Source organism: Antechinus flavipes, chromosome 2 (genome assembly GCF_016432865.1).
Source record: "Antechinus flavipes isolate AdamAnt ecotype Samford, QLD, Australia chromosome 2, AdamAnt_v2, whole genome shotgun sequence".
Classification (NCBI taxonomy): domain Eukaryota; kingdom Metazoa; phylum Chordata; class Mammalia; order Dasyuromorphia; family Dasyuridae; genus Antechinus; species Antechinus flavipes.
The window spans coordinates 131,691,035-131,707,598 of NC_067399.1; the positions used below are offsets into that span (position 1 = coordinate 131,691,035).

Consider the following 16,564-nt stretch of genomic DNA (forward strand, 5'->3'; position numbering starts at 1 on the left):
GAGACATAAATAGGAAAAATACATATTTGAAAGTTCCATAAAATTAGTTCTGAAAGAGTAGCTTATATGATTCATTTAATATTATATGCTTGATAAAGAAAAGGAAGCAAAACATCTGTAAAATTAATTGGTAACTTGATGATGAGCAACTTCTTCCCTGCTTCAGTGTTAACAAATGTTTTTTCTAAAAAAAAATTTTTTTTTTAAATCCCTTTACTCTTTCATTAGGCAGAAACATAAAAAGTATACAGCTGGTCCTCTGACTGATTCCAAATCCACTATTTTTGAGGAGTAAAAAATGTAAATGGCCAAGCTGAACAGAAGAGAGCTTTGGCTCCAGTGTCACTTTGGTCCTTCATGAAAAGAGCTTATGGGGAACAAAGATGGATGGGTACAGTCCAAAGTTGAGGTTGGTGGAGTCATGCTTTAAACTCATTAAGTTTCTTCAAACCTTTATACTTGAATATCAAAATGTCTATAGAACTAAAAAAATCTTCACATGAAAACAAGTAGCTCTTGCTGAGGACATTATTGAAGAACAGTGATCTAAACTATATTTGGAAATTTTGCATTCAAATATTGATTGAAAATATCCCCATCTAGTCAGCCTTAGTGAACCTAATATGACCAGAATGGCCAATACAGAAGTTGGCTGACAATCATCTGAAATAACTTGAAATATACAAAGACTTTTTAAAGTTTTATAATGCAGACTGGTAATTTCATGAGGATGCTTGCTGAGCTACATTTCTCAGATTTAACCATACTTTTTGTTTTTTGATACCATCATATTAAAGAAACAAAATAAAACGCAAACATGCTTTTATTTTTTTTTTTTTTTAAGGGAGAAATCAGGGCTAGTCTTTTATTGGATGGAAGAAAACATAACACATCTCAAGTAAACCAATCCAGGGGCTCAACTAACTAGTGGGGTCCCAACCTGTAATGTGTTCCAGTTCAGGCAATGCTGTGTCTTGTCTTTATGAAGCCACAACCAGCATGTTGTCCTCTTCAAGATATAGCCCCCAGCTGCTTGTTCATGATGCAACAGACCAGGTGGGAGCTTGCCTTTGGAGCTCACTGTGCATGAATCCAAATCATTCCTTGCAGCCATCATAAGATCTCACCAAGCTAGGAGCTCCTTATCAGAAAGGATAGTGAACAGCTGCCCCAGCCGGTCCACGGGTCACCAATCCTTTGGCACCCCATAGTAATCTTGAAGCTATCACTATAAAAAACTATGCAAAAACACTTTTATCACATAGTGCATGGAGCACCAACCCTGAAGTCCAGAGGACCTGAGTTCAAATATGACCTCAGACACTTAAGCACTTCCTAGCTGTGTGACCTTGGGCAAATTACTTAACCCCAATTGCCTCAGCAAAAACAAAACCAAACAAAAAATCCACACTTTTATCACAATGAACTTGATTCTTCTGTGTTTCAAAAGGTCTTCTCCAACAATAGATTTTATTAATAGAAAGGAACTGTTACAGATATATCCAGGCAGGAAGATAAAAGGATTCAATTTTACCCATGTCTTCCCTTGTAGCATTTCAGAGATAAAAAGAAGGACTGTTCCATGTCTTCTGAGTAGAATAAGTCAAGGACAGGAGGGGATGCTCTTATTGTTCTCTTTTGTGAGGTAGGTTGTTTCTAAACATCAAGCCTATAATGGGGAACAATAAGTTTCTCCTGTGCAGCAGGAAGTTTACGTTTGCAGTGGAATGGCTTATGGCATTCAGCATCTGTCAGGGAAGGATAATACTGCCTGTAGCAGAGGTACGCAAAACTCAGACCAATCATGGATCCAACCAGCACATCTAAAGAAGGAAAAAAACACACACCTCCATTTCACCCAAAAAAGTTACAGCATGCCCACCAAATGCCCAGAGAACTCTACTATTCTCGCTCTCTTATCTTTTTAGGACTACTTTGAACTAGGTAATGCCACTTGGATTTCTAACATGTTACTGCTTTCTTCAAAAAGCTAAAATTCACCCTAACAGTCCTCATAACTTTAATACAAATTGATTAGATCTTTAGTAAATAGAAAAAACTCCTTAATTTGGAGTCCTTAAATTAGAATTACATAAAAATTTTTATGTATTAAAATATTTATAAATATTATTAAAATTATAAATTATTTTAAATTTAAATTTATTAAAACTATTTATAAAATAGTGCAATACAATTTCTCTGATATCTTAGTGATATTTAACTACTTTGGAGGAAAAAAAATTCTCTGCAAACATGTTTTTTTTGGCCTCCTAGCAATCACTGTTAACCAAATGTAAACTTAAAATTACTGGTTTTTCTTCTGTAATTCTAACTTCTAATTACAAAGTTTTTTCTTTCAATTAATTAGTTTGAATTCTTAAAAGTTTCTTGCTAAAATTTCTACACCTTAGTTTTCAAAACACTTTCTATTATCTTGATTGTCTAGACAACAGAAGTTATTTGCATTTACAGATGATAAAAACAGGCAGGCTCTGAGGTGAAGCAGCTCAGGCATGATTACTTTTAAAAACTGGAGCGTCAAAAAGTTATCAAACTGTGCATACCCTTTGATCCAGCAGTGTTACTACTGGGCTTATATCCCAAAGAGATATTAAAGAAGGGAAAGAGACCTGTATGTGCACAAATGTTTGTGGCATCCCTCTTTGTAGTGGCCAGAAACTAGAAACTGAGTAGCTGCCCATCAATTGGAGAATGGCTGAATAAATTGTGGTATATGAATATTATGGAATATTATTGTTCTGTAAGAAATGACCAAAAGGATGAATACAGAGAGGCTTGGAGAGACTTACATGAACTGATGCTGAGTGAAATGAGCAGGGCCAGGAGATCATTATATACTTCAACAATAATACTATATGATGATCAATTCTGATGGACCTGGCTATCCTCAGCAATGAGATGAACCAAATCAGTTCCAATAGAGCAGTAATGGACTGAACCAGCTACACCCAGAGAAAGAACTCTGGGAGATGGCAAAGAACCATTACATTGAATTCCCAATCCCTATATTTTTGTCCGCCTGCATTTTGGATTTCCTTCACAGGCTAATTGTACAGTATTTCAGAGTCCAATTCTTTTTGTACAGCAAAATAACGGTTTGGTCACGTATACTTATTGTGTATCTAATTTATACTTTAATATATTTAACATCTACTGGTCATCCTGCCATCTAGGAGAGGAGATGGGGGGAAGGAGGGGAAAAATTGGAACAAAAGGTTTGGCAATTGTCAATGCTGTAAAATTACCCATGCATATAACTTGTAAATAAAAAGCCATTAAAAAAATAATAAAATAAATAAAAAACTGGAGCGTGATCTTTCTACTCCCATTTTAAAGTCCAGGGGAGCTTTCCTATGAATGAGTTACCATTTAGGTATTAACTGCTTCTTGGGAGGCTATTTCCTTTTCTACAAGTCTTATTAACCATTAGTGATCTTGAACTATCCCAGATTAAAAATATTTGTAAAGTTAACCTGTGGGATCCTTTTCGTTTTTGCAATTCTGCGTCTTGCCTCATCTATGTCTATCTACACACACACACACACACACACATGGAATGAAACTGGAAAATGCCTAAATACATTTCTTTCCCCCTCTTTAAGAAGGATACCTGTTTCTCCCAAGACCTCACCTTGCCAATGGTGTTTGTAATCACAGGTTCGGGAAAGAGCAATGACAGCTGCAAAGAGGAGGGGTGACAGGAAGGCACAGAGCCGCCAGGCTTTTCCACGGCCTTGTGGAGTGAAGCAGTGTAACTTCCCTGCTAAGTAGAAGGAGGTGAAGGCCAGCCCAGCAAATGCAACTGGAACAGAGAAAGCCAAGGCAATGAGTGCTGCTGGTAGAAGGCTAATTCATTATTCCTTAGACTGCACTCCAGAAATCATCTGCAACCCCAAAAAGTTGCTCTTGACTTTCACCGTCCACCCCACGGCTATATAAATAGCTTCCTTCCTACTGTACAAGTGTGGTATAGAACAGAAACTGGGAAGATAAATGATGATGTCAAAGGCAACAATAACACTAATGACACAATTGCCTAAGAAATATATAGTCAATTCAGGAAATAAATTATTTGCAAATTCTTGAAAATTCTACTATTTCGTGCCTACTACTTCAGAGATATCTTAGTGAGAACTGGTGAGCTAATTCATTATTGATCACACTACTTTCAATTCTTATCCTTAAGTTTGAGGGGGCTCAAAGTCTTGTAAAGCTCTAAGGTGAAAAGGTAAGGGGGTCCAGTATTTAAGTACAAAAAAAAAAAAAGGTCCTAAATACTACCCTCTCTCCAATGGTGCTACTTTCTTGGTGTTGCAATTACAAACATAAAAATGAGAAAAGATTTCACTTGATCATACAAGAGGAATGCCCACTGGGGAAGCTCTTCCGGCCCTCAGTTACCACCTCCTCATCCCCTGTGCAGACCAGTTCAGAATTGGCTTGCCCGTCTGGGAAGCAACGATAGAAGAAATCAGGGCGCGGCCTAGAAGGAATAGAAGAACTGTGGGCTACTTGAGCCTGGTGATCAGTTAGGAGAATCGGCTTGCAGGGCTGACATGCCGGGCCCAGAGTCACTGATTTCAGTTCAGTCCTGCGCAGACACAACTGTTAAAACTCGGATCTCTTTCACAGTAACTGATCACACCAATGACCTGGGTCAGCTTGTCTTTTAAACAAATGCTGTCATTACTAAATAGTAGGCAAGGGAGTTCAAAAGGATCAAAGCACAAACTCATTGTTAACTGAAAAAGCAACATCTGACCGATTAAATCATCTATCAAACAGACACGCTGCCTTTTTGATGGCAGATCAGCACCAACCCAGCAGCCTCATCAGCCAGCTCAAGGAAACCTCTTCGGAGGGTGAAGGGGTGCCTACAGATACCACTGGCAGGTCCAGGCACATGGTGTTAAGGAAACACAGAAGCAAGGAGGGAGAAATGTGACCAGGCTGAAGAAAGGCGCACACATTCACAGCTTAGCAAGTCTGGGAGGTGAACCGCAGCTCCACCAAAAATTAGGCCCCATGAGTGCGGCCCCTTACCTTCCCACGATCAGCTTTACGGTGTTGGTGAAGACTCCATTCAAGGCGAGGGCCAGGCTGGCGGCTGCAAAGGGAAAAGCCTGCCGTCGGGGGCCTGTCCTCTGGCAAAGCCCGGGCTCTAGGGCTCCACAAAGGCCGAACAACGGGCCTCTAAGTACAGGGCTCTCGGGGTACCGCGCGGGGTACGGCCTGCACTGGCACCACCATTCGGACCCCTCATTTACCCCCCGCCGGCTCCAGTGCGCTAAGGGCAGTAGTCACGGCCGGACTCTGGCCCTGCAAAGTTATTCTAATGACATGCGCCCGAAATCCGCTGGGCCGAGCCGGCCACTCTCACCCAGGCACGCCTGCTTCGTGTCCGCCGCGTCGGCCTTCTTCAGACATTTGGCCAGAAGGATCAGGGAGAGGGGGCACAGCGACACGATCAACTGCAGGGAAGCAGACGCCGCTAAAGCCTCCCACGCGCCCGTGGCCCGCGCTCTCGCTGCCTCCAATTTCGGATGGCTGCGTTCGGACTAGAACCTCCCGGGACTTCCCGAGGATTTAAAGAGGGCCACCACAGACTACCCTCTAAGGCGGGTCAAAGCTATCTCATGGGACCGAGCTCATAAAAAGCTCAGGGAGGTGGGGGGTAAAGACTCGGGATGCTGGGCCCCCAGCTAAGCGCACGCCGGGGGCGGCCAGGGACGGGGTGCCGACCCACAAACATTGGCTTGGTGGGGAAGTGATCGTTCTCCACGTAGGGGTTGCGGTAGAGCCACATCTCCTCGGGTTGAATAAGCCTCTGGAAGGGCGGGAGAAGCTCTGTCACTCTGGAAGAGGGAGGAAGGAGAAGACCCCAAAGCGGGCACGTGAGGCGACTTGAGAAAGGAAAAAGGAAGCAAAGCCAGCCCTGCCCCCACAAACCCCGCCCCCTGTTCGGGGACCTCTCCTTCGTTCCTCCTCTCTCCCTCCCACCCCTCTGTGGGCCGCCTGGGGAGGGCCGGGGGCTCCGCATGCAAGCCGCCTTCCGCCCCCGCCTCGGGCCGCACTGCAGCTCACACAAAAGCGGCGAAGAGCGCGATCCTCACGCCGACTTCGGACCCTAGACCCGCCGCCTTCGCCGCCGCCGTCATCACTTTCCCCGTGGAACCCGGCCGAAGCGCCGCACCGCCGCGGCCGCTGACGTGGCGGGCACAGGTCCCTCCTCAGGCCGTTCGGGGAAAGAAGCGGGTATCGCGCTAGCGCCCCCCAGCGGCTCCCTGGAGAATGGCAGGGCCAACAGCGTCACCCAATCCCGTCCATCCCCGCCTACAGTCCCTCAGGCAACAGAAAGGAGCCTAGAGCGGGTAAAGGAGGGGCATCGAGGTTTCCTTCCCCGGGCTCACAGAATTTTTAAAAACTGAATTCCAACACCCTTAAGATTGGTCACAGGACGGAAAAGAACAAGGGGGACTTAGCGGGTCACCAGTAAGGGGCGGGTTAGGTGACATCATCACGGAGTTCTAACCAGTGTCAAAGCCCAGGAGCTGCAGCTGCCCCTTCTTCCTCAGCCTTCCTACGGCCACTTTTGCTACATTTAAGCATTCTTGCCTAAGCCCTGCTGAACACCTTTTCAGAAATTATAATTGCCTTTCCGGTTTGCTTGTGGAGCATGCCAAAATGCTGCCTTGATAGCCATACTATTCAGGGCCACACGATAACTTTTCTGCCCAGTGAAACTGGAATTAATAGTAAAGACAAAGCAAAATTTTTAACTTGGAACATTCAGAACAATTTATTTAAGTCAATCTCAAGCAAAATCTGTAATCAATGGAATGTCATTAAAAACCTTTCCAAATTAATCCTCACAGAAGCAAAAAAGCATCTGAATTCCAAAGTATTTGTAAAATAAAAAAGGCAACATCTCAGTAAATATAATGTACAAAAATTATATGTTCCTACCATCACACAATTCAATTCAGTAAGATTAAATATTACAGGCAATTCTAAATACACTAATAAACAGTAAGCTATCTATATACAGTTTAACCAAGCTTTACATGTTTCACACTATGCAAGAGGAACATAGGCCAAACAACAAAACTCCCCAAATATTGTATATCTTCAAAGTCAATGCGGCAACATCAAGTCATGTCGTAATACAGTAATACCCCAGTGGAACATCCCCAGGGAAAGTTAACACTAATTTGTTAGTGTTAAAAGCTTCCATCCAAGTCACAGAAACTCATAAGAGATTGACTTTAATGAATATCGATGGTTTCCTATTAAAAACTCAAGTGATTTCATTAAAAGAACATTTCACAGAATCTACAAAGTTTGTTATAGATAAAATCTACAGAAAACAAATCTACAAAGATCATTATTACAGATAAAGATCACATGGAAATGAAAACAGAGTCTTTAGGTATCTGTTTATTGTGCAACATCATTCAAAATGGGTATAAAAGGGCTTAAAGTCTCATACCAATCCCAAATATGGATATATATCTTTATGCAAAAAAACCAACAACAATAACAACAAAAAACCCAACCAAAACCACAAAACCCAAAAACTGATCACTAGCCAGTTTGAAATCATTATCATCTTTGATTTGAAAAATCAAATTCATGATTTTTATATGAATATAACACTACAAACGGGATATACCAATTAAGATGAATGACAAAGTAAATATCATCCAAGTTCATTTCTAAACTTTTCAGAATTTCTTATAAAGATCCAGTGCTAAGCCACATGTTCCAAAAATGATCCTTTCCAGGCAGAAACTTTAGAAATGGTGGGCACTCCCACCCTGATGAACAGATTTATTTATTCAATAAAGATCACATGAAAACATAAAAGAGTAAGTGAATGGCTTTGGCAATTAAGACATTATTTTATTTTAGTTTTGTTTATATGGGAATGATTTTAAGGATTTCCATTATAGAGGCCACTGTAGTTCACTAAAATTCTTTCTCCCTTCCTATAAGTATAAGCATATCAAAAGCCCCCAAGTCTGTCACTCTGTAATGGCCTATGACAGAAAACGGAAATAAGTTTCTGAAACTGATTACATCCCCATTTTAGGAGTGTAATGTAAGTGCAAAATTTTTGTTACATACACATATTAAAAAAGGTGGTGGTGATGAAACAGGATTGACACAATGATGGAAATAAAAAAAGAGACAAAGAAAATAATCATAAAATGCTAGTGTCTTATGTAGTAGTCTTTTCCTGTGTACATAAAATGGAGAAATCTGCTCTGAATATCTCATTTGCACTACTCATAAGTTCACCCAAGTTAAGGAAGGTAAGAGACTTGGCTACTAATTCTTAATGCAGTATACAAAACAATGCTTTCTACTTTATAAATTAAAAAAAAAACAACAACCCTGTAAAATAAGCATCTGAAGAGTTTCAAGTACATACATCAAAAAACCTGAATTAAATGAGGCAGAGGGTCTCACTGTCAAAGTGACTACTTCGTACCTGTGGTAAACATTCCCACTATTTTGTTTCACCTTCTGCCCCTATACTTTCCCAGTTAAAGGTTTGTTTGCAAAGTTTCAGTATATACAAATTTTGAATATTTTTGATACCTGCCAATTTATAGCAAAAAATATGTCTACTACTTATTTTACCTGAAAACAGAATTTAGTTCCACTTTAATTTCTGTTTAAAAAGACCAATGAATGACCTTTAAAAAAAAAAAATTTTCCCCTAAAGTGGTCAGGACAAAGGAAAATTTCTCACCCAATCTCTTCATGTCCCCAGCTCTTATATATCTGGGAGATACTTAGACCTACCAACAGAATGAGAAGTACTTCAAGTGGGCAAGACCCTACTATGGAGGCAAATCTATTAATATTACTTATTTGAATGGGTAACCCCTTAATGAAGGCATTTAAGTGCTAAGCACTTCTTAAGTGGTAAAAATTAACTCCATTTGAATTTTTTTATTCTTGTACCACATTAGAACATGATATGTGGCAACAACACTAATTTTAAAAGTGCAAAGAAAGGGCTTTTGCTTTGTTTTTTTTTTTTTTTTTTTTTTTAAGATTACTGACCTCTGCTGGGCAGCACAGAAATTATATGATTTTAAAGATAGCAATTTCGATGACACAAACTATATAGACTAGAGTATTTGCAAACACATTTGACTGTGTTCTAAATACAGAGTAAGAAGCTACTCTTACCACCAGGACTAAAAAACTGGCAAGCATTCAACCACCCTGTTTATCACAGTCCTCTGGGTGGTGAGAACACTAGAAGTTCCAATTCCTGAGTAGCTTTAACTGTGCACAATATTTATGGGCCCATTTAAGATGAGGGGGAAAAAGATTGGGGGAAGATATGCACACCAGTTTTTTTTGTGTATTTGGCTATGGATCCTCTTGGGGTGGTCACAATGATCTTGGAATTCAGCTTTAAAACTCAAACCAGATCATTTCCTTAAAAACTCAAGAGGCACATTCAAGATAAATTGACCACATGATTTAAAAAATCACCTCCCCCTTCCTGTAACTTCATTCTTATCAGAGTTTAAAGAACCACAAAGTTCATTTTTCTGCTTTGCACAGCTGCACTGGCATCAGTGCCAAGAATGAGTACTTATCCTCATATTAATCAACTCTTACTAGAAGTCAATCCTGACAACCAGCTCATCTGCTCCCAGAAACTGGACCAAGTCTATTCTGTTCTATCTTTACCCTGTCTTGGAAAAGATCCTCAATATTTCACCTTCAATCACAACTAATTCAGAAGTGAGCTTTATACCAATAACCACAAATTGTCTCCTCCTTCGAAATAATTAGCATGAGGTAAAAGCAGAAAATAATAGAGGAAATGCTGGAACTTAGTGATTTTGCCTTGCTCATTTCTTTATGAAAGGCAACAACAACAAATTTTATGCCAGTGACTATAGACTTGAAAGTGACACTCAAGTCACTCAAAACATTTCACTTTATAGTCTGGATACAGGTGTGCACTTATATGCTCTCCCCTTTTCTACAACCTCACATTCTAAAGATGCATTAAAAAAAAAAATATGACTAGGAAAAAAGAAGACATCCTCTTGGCACTGGCACTGCTAAATCAAATCCATTAAAAAAACCCTTCAAACATTCGGGTATATTCAATGGAAAAAGACGATTATTTATGGTCTGTTGTGCTATGCTATCTAAAAATGACAGTCTATGATTTTCTATTAATTATGCCAACAAAAAATATTGGTACAGCTTTGCTACTCAAAAGAGAGAAACAAGTCAACACTGAGATAATATCAAAGAAACCATATACAAATACAAATTCTTTCAATCTAAGGTCTTTGAAGTGTTTAAGCACACCCTGGCTTACCATATAAAAAATTTAACAGATTATTATAAAGTAGTACTAAAGTCAAACACATTATTATACAAAGCAAACATTAGATTTCTTGTTGGATGCTGTTGCAAGAGAAGAGTTATGTTTGAAATAGTAAATTAAATCTTCCACATTTATAACTTAAAAAAAGCAAATATATCATACATGTACAAAATTAAAAGTATGACAAACTTGATTAAATAATGTAAAAATGATAACAGGATACTTAAATGCCAAGAAGCAAAATCTAGTGTGTTTTGGTAAGCTGTCATTTATGTTAATAGTGACCACAATCAGTGACACAGATTTTCCATTTAGCTCTTGCCCATTGGCAAAATCTAGAGAACTGAGTTTTAGTTAATTAACTCTCCTTTAACCCCCCCCCCCCAAAAAAAAAAAGCAATTATAGGAGGACCACTAAGTCTTTTTAGGGAGCTGGTAGTTCAAGTGCTTAAGGTAAACATAGTGTTTTGTTTTTTTAAAGATAAAATCCAGTATACATGCATGTATCCATGTGCCTATGTATGCACATGGAGGCACAAAACGGTGTTTTCCTTCTTATTTTCCATTTTATTTCAGTTAGGAGTGTTCTAAATTAATGTAGAAAAGGGAATACGTACAATAGTACAATTACTCTGTGCATGAAAGGGATGAGGTGAATCCAATTTATTTTTTTTCCTGGATTCCTGATTGGGTCCCTGGAAGGCAAGGGATGCTACCATGTATCTAAGTTCCTTCTATTCAGTCAAAACTCACAAAGAAGAAATAAACACAAGAATTCAACACTATGATACTACCAAATCTTGTGTGACTTAGTTTTTCCCCCCAATGGAGAATACTGGGATACATGTTGTTAGAAACTTAAAAATAAATGAATTCCATGAGTAAGAGAGATGACTTAGAGTACTACACTTTTTGTTAACACTGACTTCCCTGGGAGTTTTTCCCCAGATGATTCATAAAGAACAAGTGCATTTATGTTACTGTTTCATACCCTGTGAAATTAGAAGAGCTATTTGTGTCCTAATAGCAGGGGCAATGTTAAATACTACGATAACAATTAATGAAAATTGTTTAAATACAGCCTTTTAAATTCATCCATCACAACTAAGAAGAACTACTTAAATACAATTCAAATTACATCTATATATTTTCCACCAAGAAATGTGGCTGGACTACTCAGTTAACAAAAGGAATGTTTAATTAAAGTGAGGAAGGGGCTAAAAGGAAAAGGAAACAAAAAATGCCCAGGATTCCTCAGCTTATCATCTGCATACTATGGGACTGATAGCCCAACATAAGGCTACATCTCATCTTCTTTTAATGGCCTACAACACTATATATATTGTAAGGATAGTTGTTTCTTCCTGCCTTTTCATACCCATAGATATACTTCATTTGTTAAAAGTTAGCATCAACAAAAAGCTTATAAAAATCTGTGAGTAGAATCATCCTGTAATTTTTAAAAAATAAAGTATTATATTAATAACTTAAATAATGCTATCACAGAGCCCAGAGAGGTACACTCAATAGAAAAAGGCATTTTGTTTACAGCCAGACTGACCACTCCCACTCTAATTTCCAAGACCACCAGAGAATCCTGAAGGGCCACAAGAAGTTAACTTAATGTTTCATTAAAAAAAAAAGGTACGTAAAGACTATTATATACTCTTTTCTGGAGTATTCCAGAAGTGGAGTGGAATTCCCATTCTCCTCACCTCCCACTCCCAACTTTTTCTTTAAACACACTGATTAAATTACCTAAGTCATATTTCTCAAGATTCCCTAAAATTAAAATAAAGGAGTGGTGACTACTTTTACTTCTATACTCAGTAATATATTTTTAAGTTGAAATTCCTATTTACTGACATAAATGTATTTTTTCATTTTTCATTTTTTTTTTTTAAAGGGCCAAGGTAATGTCTGTTTTTCAGCTGCAGAAGCACATTTAAGGGCAAGAAAAACATACAAAGAATTTAGTCACCTACCCACCCACCTCTTATCATAAACCAATGAAAATCCAGTTACCACTGTCTACCTCTGGCTGTCTGAATCACATAATTCCTCCATTACAATTACAAAGCCAGCTCAGGTGATAGATTAATTACATTATGCCAGTTTCTTCTTTATCAATTTTATCACCTATTCACTTTTTTACCTTTTTCTTTCAAAAAAAAATTAAAAATAAAAAATAAAAACACTGTAAATTTATTCCTTCACTTCATCTCCAGGATCCTGCGATTCCAATTTGCATCTTATTTTGTTCCAGTATTCTGGTGCCACAGGAGATTTGGGGTTATGTTTAGAGCAGCAGAGACGGCCTTCCAGTGAAGAGGTCACTAAAGCCCCCTTCTCATGATCTTTACAAAATGAACATGGACAGAACTCACAGAAAGAAATTGCTGAGTTGCTGCATATGTCACACTGATGCCAGGGACATTCCCATTTTCCTAAAGGGGAGAGGGAAAAAGAAAATTCAATTTCATGCTTGTTTTATATATGTAAAACTCACTTAAAATATTACCAAACCTTTATTACCTTCCTTCTCACCAGAGGCCATGTACAATGGAGCAACAGTACAGCATTTAAGCAGACAGAGAATCAAGGAGAAATATTTAAATGTGGCCATGGGCATACATTATTGTTCTTCAAAGAGCTTAGTCCCATGATGTGATCAAATAAATAACTAGATCTAGTTATACACAGAGCACCCGAATTCACACCAAGGCAGAGAGTAATTTCATTTTTACCATCAATGTTTTTGTTTGCTTTTCAATCCCCCCCAAACTGCTTTAGTCTTCTCCTTTATCCCCTTAATCCCCAGACTGTAAGATCACTTCTTTCTTGGGATTCCTTGGAATGGAGGGTAAAATCCTTTCAAAACCTTCATTTAAGCTTATGTCCAGACCAGCCTTCTTTTCATTTCCTATCAGGTTGTATTCCTTTGCACTTTTATCATGCCTCTGAGCAGGTACTTCCTTCCCCAATTCCCACTTCAAGCTTCTTGAAATTAGGTACTGTCATTTTTGTCTTGGTATCCCTCTATTTAGCACACAATGGAGTGTTAGTAAATATTAATTAGTTAATTTACAGAGAACACTATAGTCACAAGTTATAGACTGAGAGGTCATCTTTCAGAGGAGAGAATAATCTTTCTGAGGCTGGCAGTAAGAGGCAAAACAGAGACTTGGGCGCAGGTGTTCTAACTCCACATTTAGCCTATTTTCTATTTTCCTGTGGCTTGGCTACCCTCAGGAAAGGTGAATGTGTCCCGTGCTCAAATGTAAACACACCTAACAGCAAGCAAGCAAAGGCCAATTCTCACCATATGGTGGCTGTGTCAGATTAAGGCATAGCAGGTGGTATGCTTTCGGACAGTCTTTTTTGTCACACATGACCAGCTCTCCTCCATCTCCACACTGAAAACAATAATCCTCATGCATCTGCTTCTGTTCTGTTTTGATTTTTCGTTTCTTCTGTTTCAACTTAGCATTTTTTGCTTTTTCTTCATTTGCTGAAGCAAATGCCGTCTGGCAAGGAAAAAAAAATCACAGTATAATGATCAGGGACATTGGAGAGAGCATCAGTTAGAAAGTAAAAAACAAAGCAAAACAAAACAAAACAAAACAAAAGCCTCACTTAAATTCCACATTCATTTAAATTAATTTACAATTAATTATTGTTTTACATATGTAAAACTCACTTAAATGGCTTTCTTTTCTTTCTTTTTTACTTTTTTGGTATTTTTATTTGGTGTTGCTTCTTTATAGTTAGTCTGGTTCACTATTTTTATGGATTAATATGATTTCTTCCTCAATCTGGTAAAATAACATCCCCTCCTTTCTTCTTTGAATTAAAGTAGGTAATCTTGCAATAAAGTAATTTTTAAACAAAGTACTTTGGAACAGCAAGTCCATGACACAAAAATGAGAATGAGACTCAAAAACAAAAATATAGGTATTCTGTCCACAGTGAGAATTTGTAAACTCAGCTACGACAGTCAAAGAAATACCACAGCATTATCCTCCAGGTAACCTTTCTTTCCTATACAACTAACCTTTGGCCGAACTCCTAGAAAGCCACTGCAGTTGTCTGCTCCACAGTGACACTCGGTCCTGCCATTGCCCAGGCAATCCAGATTATAATTGAATGTTAACTCTACCCCTGAAACAGAAATAAAACAATTACCCACATGTGAGACATCCTTGATTTCTTGATGAAAAAAGACACAATTTGGATTTAAAGGTTATTCTTCCTCCTCAAATCTCACCACCTTAAAAATACTAGTGGAAAAGAAAACAAGGAAACTCACCCATACCTATACATAGCTACAGCAAATAAAAACTAAAAAAGAAGTGATATCCTCTATTCATCAACAGTTAGAATCCAAATCCTGTCCCAGAAAATTTTAATTTAGTTTATTTTTTGTTCCAATGCTGTCTCCCTATATTCAGTAAACAATCCTATGGTCATGAAAACCATAGAGTCCTAAATTACTAGATGTTATTTTGGACTAATCGATACTGACATTCAGAATAAGAATTGAATTGAGTATGGCTTATCACATACCTCTATCAAGCAGAAATTTAACCTAAGTTTCATTAGCCAGAATTTATAAAATTCTTAATATTATGAATATATATTTTAAAATCCCACATCTTGGCCCAAAGAGCTTGTTTGTCTTTCTTCTTCCACACATTTTAGAAATTGAAAATGAAGTCTAATCATTATGATATTTGAAGGAATAGGGATACTGAAAGGAACAGTTTTGTTTTAAGATAAACTTTTTTTGTTCTTGAGTTTTCTCTCTCCCTCTCTCCCCAAGACAGCAAGCAATCTAATATAGGTTAAATATGTGCAATCCTTTTAAATATATTTTCATATTTGTCATGCTGTGCAAGAAAAATTAGACCAAAAGAGGAAAAAATGAGAAAGGAAAAAAACCCTACATAAACAAAAAGATGAAATTACTATGCTTTGATTCCATAGTTCTCTCTCTGGATGTGATTGACTTTTCCATAAAGTGACTTTTATATGTATAATTAGGAACAGATCAGTCTTTTAAAGAAACAAATTCAGCCAAAGTTAACACAGGCTAATTGCTTTCAGAACTTAAAAAAAAAGAGCTGTAATTAAAATCTTCTATAAATGGCTACAGATATAGACCATAATTACTTAAGACAATTCCATGAGAATATGAACAAGGATTACAATTCAAAGACTACCACCTGTGTTGAGACTCACTGTGTTGTCTTATTCAGAATACACATTTGAATTCTTTATGATATGATAACTGCACTTTGAAAGAAGGCTAAATTCAGAATAAGGTATACTTCATAGATACCTGAGCAGTTTCCAAACTGAAAACAACTTTTTTTTAAAAAATGGATTTTCCTCCTCTAAAAGGAAGTCTAAGTTATAATGAAAGATAAGGGGGGAGGGGGAGAAGAGAGGGGAGAAAGAAAAGAAAGAACAGAAAAAGAAAGAAAAGAGAAGGGCTGCTTTACCTGCAGGAATATCACAAAGAGCAAAAAGTCCAACACGAACATCCCCATTCACTGTCCACTTTTGAGTTTCACAGTTTGGATTGCAACTATGATTCATAAAGCGAGAATAATTCCCTTTTGGGCCAGCATCAATTATACGGTCCTATGGCAAAAAGAAAATTATCTTTTACTTTTAGAAGCACCAAAAATAGTAAGAGGTTCTCTTGCAGCAGATACTTTTCCACCTGCCTGTTCTGCAGTCTTCACTAAAATTCCATATTTAAGTAATCTAAAAGGGCAGTAATTCATATCCCCTTTGGAAAGTAATTGTAGCAGCTGTCTTTAAGGAAAAGGTAATTTTGAAATAGTGATAGTTCAGTTTAGGTTTTTTGCTGTCATTGATTTGTTTTTTTTTTTTTTTTAAGTCTAGAACTTGAAAAAAAAATGCATTTATAATATTTAAAGGAGTTGTGATAGAAATTCTACTGGACCAAGGACAGATAAAAAACCTCCTTTAAACAGAAAAAAAGCTACAGCAATATTTTCAACAGGATTTGCTATTAAGAATTGGGCATCTGGGGAACTCTTGAGTAGGAAAAAAGAGAAGCTTGAGAAAATGGCCAGAGGACAGTTTATGATGGTATCTAGACAATTAAGATCTCAAAAACCATCATTGAGTACTTTCTCT

At 37.9% G+C, this 16,564-nt stretch overlaps 2 protein-coding genes across 3 annotated transcripts in view; both read right to left on the reverse strand.

Annotated features, from left to right (window-relative positions):
• Positions 1 to 1,431: 1,431 nt before the first annotated feature.
• Positions 1,432 to 6,701, reverse strand: PLPP5 (phospholipid phosphatase 5). Of its 2 annotated transcripts, XM_051975535.1 has the most exons (7): positions 6,106 to 6,701; positions 5,768 to 5,876; positions 5,402 to 5,492; positions 5,065 to 5,128; positions 4,380 to 4,504; positions 3,653 to 3,823; positions 1,432 to 1,823 (listed from the first exon to the last, which is right to left on the reverse strand). In XM_051975535.1, exons 1-7 carry the CDS (start codon positions 6,177 to 6,179, stop codon positions 1,657 to 1,659), a joined length of 801 nt encoding a protein of 266 aa, XP_051831495.1. In that variant the 5' UTR covers positions 6,180 to 6,701; the 3' UTR covers positions 1,432 to 1,656. The 2 variants fall into 2 exon arrangements, with proteins under 2 accessions (XP_051831495.1, XP_051831494.1); XM_051975534.1 differs by lacking the exon at positions 6,106 to 6,701 and having other exon boundaries at positions 5,768 to 6,064.
• A 92-nt stretch (positions 6,702 to 6,793) lies between these two features.
• NSD3 (nuclear receptor binding SET domain protein 3) overlaps positions 6,794 to 16,564 on the reverse strand; it is a 138,728-nt gene continuing 128,957 nt past the window's right edge. Inside the window, exons 22-25 of the mRNA XM_051975533.1 lie at positions 15,898 to 16,039; positions 14,448 to 14,554; positions 13,716 to 13,920; positions 6,794 to 12,840 (exon numbers count right to left, since the gene is read on the reverse strand). Of these exons, the coding sequence (XP_051831493.1) occupies positions 12,599 to 12,840; positions 13,716 to 13,920; positions 14,448 to 14,554; positions 15,898 to 16,039 (696 nt within the window). The 3' untranslated portion in view covers positions 6,794 to 12,598. The remainder of the gene's footprint in view (positions 12,841 to 13,715; positions 13,921 to 14,447; positions 14,555 to 15,897; positions 16,040 to 16,564) is intronic.